The sequence below is a fragment of the Acanthisitta chloris genome, unplaced genomic scaffold, assembly GCF_000695815.1.
Source record: "Acanthisitta chloris isolate BGI_N310 unplaced genomic scaffold, ASM69581v1 scaffold3452, whole genome shotgun sequence".
Taxonomy (NCBI): Eukaryota; Metazoa; Chordata; class Aves; order Passeriformes; family Acanthisittidae; genus Acanthisitta; species Acanthisitta chloris.
In genome coordinates, this window is record NW_008660858.1 from 31,279 (window position 1) to 40,231 (window position 8,953).

An 8,953-nucleotide genomic window follows, 5' to 3' on the forward strand; every position below is an offset into this window, starting at 1 on the left:
TTTTTTATCCCCCACTTTGCCCTGCCCCCTGCCTGCCTGGCTCCAGCTCCCCGCCCCTCCCCCCCCCACCCGCCGCGCAGGCGGCCGCTGCTCCGTGCTGGCTGTACTGCGCTTCCTTTGTGACTAAAAGTTGGTTTCATCAGCACAGCATCGGCTCTCGCTCCGCGCTCAGAGCTCACCGGCCTCGGGACGCAGCTCAGACCTGCAGCCTATGTGGGGCACGCGGGGCAGCTGTCGCCATACGTATAACTCTTAAATGGAAAATGTCTTTCTCAAAGGCTGTCGATGTCCAGTGGTCTGCAGTCCATGAGCAGTTGACTAGTCCAGGTGTTTCTGCTTCTGTTTCCGTGCTATGTGAATTAGGAATTCGAGAGAAGAGTGTGCAGGATGGAGGAGTTGAGGGTTTGTATTTCTGTTCTGATGGTATGGCAGTGACAGAGGGCTTGGGAAGGAACAGAGAGTCTACCTGGGGTTGTCTTAATTAAGAAAAATATTGTTCTTGGTCTTTTTGTCTTCAGCTCTTTCTGTCAGTGCCTTTATCAACTTAAAAAGAATGACCTTTTCTGTCAGTATGGATTGTCTAGCACAAGGAATATTCAGGAAAAACTTGTTTTATTGAACGTGATTTCTACTTTGTGGGTTTTCTCAGTGCATTTTGCCCCACTTATTTAAAATATAGCCAGTTAAAACTCTTGGATCTGGATTCATTTTAAAAACTGCCAAATACTCGTCGTGCTTTACGAAGATAGAAGTCATAATCCGAGACTATGAGACGACAGTGCTACTGATTTGAGACTGTGGGTTTCCGTGAGGTTTTAAGGAGATCATTAACCCAGGTCTATCTCTTCACAGGACAGTCGGCCCAATATGTCAAGACCTCTGATCACTAGATCCCCTGCATCTCCATTGAACAATCAAGGCATCCCCACTCCAGCACAGCTCACAAAATCCAACGCACCAGTTCACATTGATGTGGGTGGGCACATGTATACCAGCAGCTTGGCCACGCTTACAAAATATCCTGATTCCAGGTAACTTTAAAAAGCTTGTTCTGCATGTCTTTGGCAACTCCTTTTCTTCTATTTCATGCTTGGATGTCCCGGGGCTGTCTCAGAATGATGAATTTAGTTCCTTTTGTTTCAAAATTAAATTAGCTTTCTTTGTTCGTAGGCGGTTTGAGACTGACTTTTCTTTCCCTGCTTTACTATGTTTCCGACAAATGGCACTTCTGCAAACCCTGATGAGTATGTAGTAAAACAAAGCTGATAGTAAAGAACGCTTACTTTCTACTCCCTAGGATTCTGAGTTTCTGCCAGGGCACCCATTCTGTGGCTTGTTACATTCAGAAACTGTAGTGATACTGCATTTAAGCCCACAGGTGGGGGTGTGGGGGTATTTGTTTTGTTTCTTTTGGAGCAGTTACCACTCTCCTGTCCTGTCAACACATAATCTCAGATGTGTCACTTGAGTAAAGGCAAGGTTGAATGTAACAAAATGTAGGGCAGTATTAACTGAATACTTTTTTATAGAATCTTAGGACTTTTCAATTAATTAGACCCTTAACTCTCACATACCTTTTGAATGAAGCATTTGTGGCTCTGGTAGCCTACTGGTATTAAGTGGTTAGAAAACTGCTGCATGTGTGAGCAAATGGTGAATGTAGATGAAACAATGAAACAAGAGTGCAGCTTTAAGAAAACAGTGTATTGGACAGTGTGTGTGGATATTACATGATGGTGATGCAGGCAAACACTCCAGTGGTACTGTAATTCTAAGAGTTGGTTATCAGATAGCAGGTGTTGATTGTGTCCACAGTGTTAGTCTATGTCTTGCCCTTCACTGCCTGATCCTGCTCTAGGGGGAAGGCAGTGTTACCTTTATGGTCTTTACAGCATTTTAGGGGGCAAGTTTTGAGTTTCTTGATCCTACAACTCCAACTTGCCTTTCCAAAGGGTAGAAAGCATATTTCATGGGATGTGATTTTGTTCAAAGCCCGAGTTTCACTGGTATTACTGCCTCTGCAGCATCACCTTGTAGCATTAGGTGGACTGAAGTAGTGCTCCTGACACTAGGAGCTGACATGGCTAGAGGAAGAGAACAGTAAATACAGGGGTATGAAAGAGAAACAGCTGGGCACATGGCTTTTCTTATGACAACTTCCTCAAGGGAGACCTGACAGAGGGAAGTAAAATAGGCCATACCAAAGCCCAGGTCTGCCAGGAGAGATTGAAGCAATGTCTGGCAAAACTTGAACTGTTCTTCGAAAACCAAATCTGTTGTTTTGGGAAGTATTTTTAAAGAGCTGGTTGTGTTCAGCTACTAGTGGTTGTGATTACTTAGTGGTTTTTTGGTTGTTGGGGCAGTAATGGTGTCTGACACAGTTGTGTGTGCAGTATGAGAGGCTGCTGCTATTAATACCTGCAGCTTCTGTTTTCATGTCAAATTCACAGAGACAGTATATTACTTCAAGTGAAGAAACACTAAAATGTCTTTCATGAGTGTGTATGGTGGCAGTGGAATTTTAGCTTAATGTATTCTGTGTTCAACTGAACCATTGTAGCACTTGAAAGTGAAAGCTATGCCTGTAGTATCAAAGCCAGTTTAATAAATTAAACATTTTAAAGCTCTTCAAACATAATTTAAAGAAAACCCAAACTCTGAGTTATAGTCATTCTGTTTCAAGTCGTTCTGACATGTGTTTGTGTTTCAGTTCTGACAGTAAATGTCTTTTGAACCTCTTGATGAGGGAGTATTTCTATCATAGCTGTTAGAACCTGGAATTCCCAGCCACTTCCAGGACTTGAGAGATTATTTTTTTTTTAATATTAGCAGCTTCAAAAGAGCAATTATTAAACTCGTTTGAATGTAAAGACAATGGCATAAAGCAATAAGGCAGCAATCATGATATAGTTGTTTGGGTTTTGCCCATGAGATTTTGCCACAAAGTTTTTTTTCCAGTTGGGAGGGGTGGGATGAGGGGTATATGTGTATATATATCTATACATATTTATGTATAGTGAGTGCTGTGTACAAATTATCCAGTAATATTTGGACATTAATACAAATTGTTCCTTGGAGCCTGACCCAGTCAGTTTATATGTAGAGTCTAACTTTCTTACACAAGGTCTTGGTCAATATTGCTTACATGTTTCCCTTTCTGCCAGCATCACATGTGTGAATGAGATCAAAACTAAGGCAAGACCTCATAGATATTTTTGGGCCAGTAGAAACCTCCTGAGACTTACTGGCATATGAAGTATTGTCATTGAAAAAGAAGGTCTTTATTATCTTGCCTGAAAGAGTACTGCTCCAGGGATGAGTCAAGGCATAGGTTGCAGGCTCCAGCATCTAACAGGTTGAGACATGAAAGTCATTAGGCTTCTGACTCGTATTACATTGTAGTCTAAGGGCCAGAAGCCTAAAGTGAACCTTTCATCTATGGGCCAGGTACCAGAGTCATCTTTCTTTGAGAGATTGAAAGAGTGATATCCAAACCAGCAGCTTTGGAGTCACTATGACTTGCTGGTGTGAAGGAGACCTATCCTGATAGAGCAGTCGTTGCTTTGAAGCAAGTGTACTCTTCCTTCTCCTTTTGGACTTAGTAGCATGTAATCTTATACCTCTATACTTTCTCCTTCCTGGACAGTAGAGTATGAATTGTGAAGATTATTTTTAGAAAAGAGTTCCTTAAGTGATATCAGGTAAAGACTTATAGCTCGCAGGGCTTATTTTCCATAATTCTTATGTTAGATCCCTCAACCTGGTTTGTGCCTTGATGTGTAAAATGCCTACTGACAAGTATCCATTCATTCCTCCAAAGAAAACCTGGTGTGACTGTAAAAGTGTCTTGCTGCCGCTGGATCCCTGCCCTTTGCTATGGAAAGGTCTTTGTGGGCTTCGCTCAAATGCTCTTGTGATTGAAGATCCCAAGGAATTGGAGCCTATTTGTGTTTTGGCCAAAGGCTGACACAGTGAAGCAATCCAACAGGCAAGCAGCTATCTAATAGTCTGAATTGAGTAGTCCTGGAATTTTAAATTCTGAAGCTGAAATAATGCTTAAAAAACCACTCAAAATTAATTTAAAAATCCAGTAGCATATGTTTTGAAAGAGCCTGGTTATAGTCCAGACCAGAGAGAACCTACTGTTTTCACAAGGAAAATCCCATATGAACACTTCATCTCCTCAACAGGCTTCAGGTTCTCCCAAGACACCAGTGAGACCATGCCTCAGACATGATCTCATGCAGCTGCATAATACAATGTGCCAGGCTTAAGCTTCAGGAAGAGGCAATTTGAATCAGTATATCTACCAAGAAGACCTAATGTAAGGTCAGTCTGCTGAAAGAAATAATATTTTTTTAAAAATACCTGAGGAGGGGCAGGTGTCCTTTTATGCAGCTCTTTCCACCAAGACTGCAGATCTTGGTTCTTTCACCCTTATACAGATTGTTCCTCCTGTTGTGTGTTATTGACTGATGTTACGTTATTCATATGTCAGACAAATTGTTTGCATTCTGTGAGGAATCTTATGGGTTTGGAATTTGTTCTGATTTGTACTAGATCACATTTTCCTCTTCTCAACAAGTGGTTCGGTTTACGCTAAGTTATCAGACCTTCAGTTGATATTTGGCAATACAGAGTTATCTCTGAAAAATCTGGGTGCACTAAATTTTTTTATGACTTTGTTTTTGCAGTTGAAGGCTCTCTTAAAACATTGTTTACTTTCCACTGCCCAGAACTAAAAAAAAAATAAATATTCCAGGGAAGAAGATGAGGATCTGCTGAAGAAGCCTTTCTCCTCTGAGAGCTGAGGCACATACATGCTGTCCCATTGTTCCCTATGATCACCAGAGGGTCGGAGAAGAATGGGTAGAGGAGTTAGGATTTATGAATATGAGGAGAGGAAGCACTTGCCTGTTAGTTCTGCTATTTAAACCTGAGCAGCCTCCTCACCTTCCAGTGTGTTACCGTCTTGCAGTAGGATTGAATGCTTTGCTTGGAGTTGACATTCCTCTGTCTCCCAGCCTTAATGCTGTTTGCATGGCATCTACCAAAAGTTATTGTGCATCAGGCTAAGACAACCTTCACTGACTATCAGAACTAAATGGGAAGATGTTTAACTTTGATCATATGAGCATCAGCTGTCTGATATCTCTGATATCAGCAATATCAGCAGTGTTGTCTATCTCATATGTTCAAAGCATCTGAACTTTTAATTAGTTGTGACCAAGTCATCCGGTACAAATATTTGCATAACACCATGGCATTAGATTGCCACATCCTATATTCCCACCATAGAATGTGAAAAATTCATTTAAAACCTTGTATATATTTCTTTATAGAACCTTTTGAGGCATTTGTTTGTGTTGCTACATCTCCCATCTTGAGTTACTCCCTGCATATGAAGATGGATTCTTCTTATACAGTATTTCACAATACTTCCAAATTTCTGCCCAGGGCTATTTCAGGTTTTCATATGAACCAATCCATTTGTGTCCCAGTTTTCTTACCCAATCTTCACTCTCAGCCCTCAGGGAAATTAAATTTCACACACTTGGATCCAGTTAGGATACTGGCATTTTTTTTTTTATTAGTAAGGGTTTCTTTTGCATCAAGAGCAAAGAATTACTTAGGAGAATGCCCAGACTGTCCTTGGCCTTTTTTGACAGTTTGCAAGCAAGACTTATCTTTCATAGGTTGTGCAGGTAGACTTCCAAGGACATGCTATGAATCAGGCAGGCTAGCACTGCGTGCCTGTTTCAGAGCTCTGGTAGTTTCTGTTGCCTGTAGACTGTCCCCGTTCCAAAACAAGACACTGACATGGCCCTTAGTTCAAACTTCTGCAGATTTCAACAACATGCTGGAGACTTCTGGCTTGGTAGGAAATCTTCTGTGATGAGGGTGGTCTGCACTTTGCATAGGGCTCCTTCTGTAACACCTCTATGGAAGCAGCCCTGGCACAACTTTCCTGCTCACTTTGGATAGTTCCTCTCAAACTGCTGCAAGTGATGCCAATCACTTAGAAAATGTTGGTTTTCTTTCTTTAACTAATGAGCATTTGGGGATAATTTTTTTAAGGAAATATTGAGAGAGTAGGTGTTACTACATCTTAATTTCCACTCTCCTTATTTGGATTCCTCTTCCTGAGAGGTACATTTCTATCTGTGAAGGTATTTGGCGATCTTTCTGGAGTAGCAACATCGAGGCCTGATGAGGTAGTAGTTCTTAAATCAACATGACACTGCAGTAGCTAGAATACAATAGGCTTGCACTTTTTGAGAAGAAGTATTATGTTGCAAGTTGTAAAGAGCAAGCTTCCATGAGAGTTTTCAGTATTGCTGCACACCAGCTGTGTCTGCTGTATTAGCATGAGTGGTCCAGGTCGCAGCTTTTTAATATTTTGTAACATTCCTGGCAGGAGGGAAATAGGTAGAAGTTGGCACAGGCTCAGTTCAGTCTTCTATCCCATTTTGCTAATCTCGTTATTCACCTTTTATATTTCATCATTGGATTGCTGCGTGGTCTTATGGCAAGGGAAAGGAAGGGCTTGGGATAGGGCAATACACTGACTCTCACTGACCTATTCTGTGACCCAAGATAACTGATTTGACTTTGAGCTTCGGTTGCTTCCTACCAAGGTTAACAAAAAAGCAATTTGTAAAGTGCTTTGGGATGATGATTGAAAGTGTAAAAGATTACTATCTCTAAGCATAAATATTTATAAATGTCAGTAACTGAGATAGAAACAGTTGATGGTGTTGGTGTCATCAGTAACATGTGTTAGTAAAAAATTAAATGTTGATTCATGAGGACCAGACTCCATACAGTTAGACAGTACATCTGTTTGGATTGGTGTAACCATATATACAAACTTGGAAACAAAATAGAAACAGAACCCTGAATGATACTAAACTTTATGCCTATTCAAGAAATTCAGAGAATTTGCACAACTGATACTGTAAAGAGAAATCTTTTGTAACACACATATGTCAATAAAATGCTTAGAGGGGTATTTTCTGGTCCTGGCTGAACCAAGATTAATTGTAGCTCTAGGTGTGTATATTGAACTCAGGGTATATATTGACCTCATTTTGCCTCAATTAATGATCACCACAGCTCAGTCATCACTGTCACCTCAGTAGTAAATATTTTCCGAATCATAGTCCTGTAATATGTTTAACTTGCAAGGTCAGCAAGTTGCTGCTGTTGCTCGTGGCTGGTGACTAGTGAAAGAAATAGCACCATCAGATTAGCAGGTTCTTCTGACATCATGTGGTCGGTAGTTGGTGGTGAGTCACCACTGAAAGGGGTCATGGAATTGATGCCTTCCTGTTCTGAGTGTCAGTAAAAGTGGGTTTGTATATTGTTTTACTTGGAGGATAAAAAGCAGGGGTTCATACTTGTTCAATGTTTTGCACTCAAATGTGCAAAGTGACAGCAAAACTGAGATAGTGTATTGTTAGAGTACTCTTTGCACATACACAGACCCAGAGAAGGTAGATGCACAGACTTGATACCACAGGCATGCTTATCTATCGTTACGTGACTATAACACTGTATATGAAAATATTCAGAGGAGCAGGTGTCTGCATTCAGAAGTGTCAAAAAGCTGGAGGCTTCAGCACCTTATTTCAGCACCTTATTTCCGAGGCTAGTAGTCCTCAAAAGTAACAGTTATTTTTCTTAAGGGGAAAGAAGAATATCCATACCATCAGTATATAGATCCCTTTGCCAGTTGACTCATGTGAGTTTGTATGGGTTGGATCAACCTGTAAGTTGGGGAGAAGGGAGGTTGTTAATAACTAGTTTAAGCCTTTGTGCCTTGAGAAATCCTTTCATCACAATGGCTGCTTGGTGTCAGCTCGGTGCACGGAGATTTGTGTTACAATGTTTGTGCTTTTCTGCTCAGTAGCGCAGCTTCATAAACTAGACCAAAGGCACCTAAGCAGTATTTCTCATCCTGCCTGAACAAGAAAATACTTGGGAAGATAAAATGAAGTGCTGAGTCTATGGGTCTTGCTGGTCTGATAAGCAAAAGCTCATTACGTGTCACTGAAGTATTCTGCTTATTGGTCATTTCTGATAGGGCCCAGGTTTGAGCCATGGTCGTGAGGTTCGGTGGTTTGTTTTGCCTTTTGCTGTACTTAGTCCTTGCACTCAGGAACCTCTGTATATTAGCACAAGGTTCTCATCCTGCTCCCACATGAACTGTTTGTACTTTGTTGGTCTTTCATAAATTGCAATGTAGTTGCTAAGCAAATTGGTATCTAGTACGTACGTAATTGCAGAGGCAAACATTTGGCTTCCAGTTTTACCGTCAACACCCGGCCACCTCTTGGGTGTGTTTGAAGCTTTAGGATATAGATTCCAAGTTCTGGCTTAGTTCTTTCTGGTAATGATCAACCTTCTGGCTGGGTTTCATGTATACAAGCATGCTTGTCATTTGGGGATGTATTTGCAAAGGTTGCATAGGAAATACTGAAAACTGCTTGGGACCCAGTGGTTATCTACAGTCATTTTAATGCAAATAAGGCACAAATGCTGTGTTGGTCAGAGGAATGTCACCAGTTCCTGTTATGTGAACTTTTCCTCTAACTTAACCGGTCTGCAGTTTATTCAAATGTCATAAGCAGACAAGTGTCATCTGGCAAGCTTTATTTCTCCTTTGTCTTATGTTCTCAATCTGCAATCTGCCTTTCCCCTTAGTCTGCAACTCTCAGATTGTTGCTGTCTCTTTGACTGCTGCCTTTCAATATCTTTCTTTCTATGCCTATTCTGCTCTGAACATCAACCCTACTTCTGTCACCAAAATTCCCTCATTGCTTTGTCTTTATTTCTTTTTCATCTACACTTTTCTAAGTCTTTTGGATGGAGTCAGAGCTCACAAAGGTTACGAGTGATCTTTACCTGACCAGATCAAAGCATATTTCTTGCTTGCTTGTCCTCTTCTCCC

General features: G+C 41.0%; 1 protein-coding gene across 2 annotated transcripts in view; it reads left to right on the forward strand.

Moving 5' to 3' along the window:
- Positions 1 to 8,953, forward strand: part of KCTD1 (potassium channel tetramerization domain containing 1) — a 65,212-nt gene that overhangs the window by 31,271 nt on the left and 24,988 nt on the right. The window contains exons 1-2 of one of the 2 annotated variants that reach the window (XM_009069971.1): positions 87 to 354; positions 853 to 1,031. In XM_009069971.1, the coding sequence (XP_009068219.1) occupies positions 868 to 1,031 (164 nt within the window). In that variant the 5' untranslated portion in view covers positions 87 to 354; positions 853 to 867. Of the gene's footprint in view, positions 1 to 86; positions 355 to 852; positions 1,032 to 8,953 lie in introns of those variants that run through there. The other variant, XM_009069970.1, reaches the window with a different exon arrangement.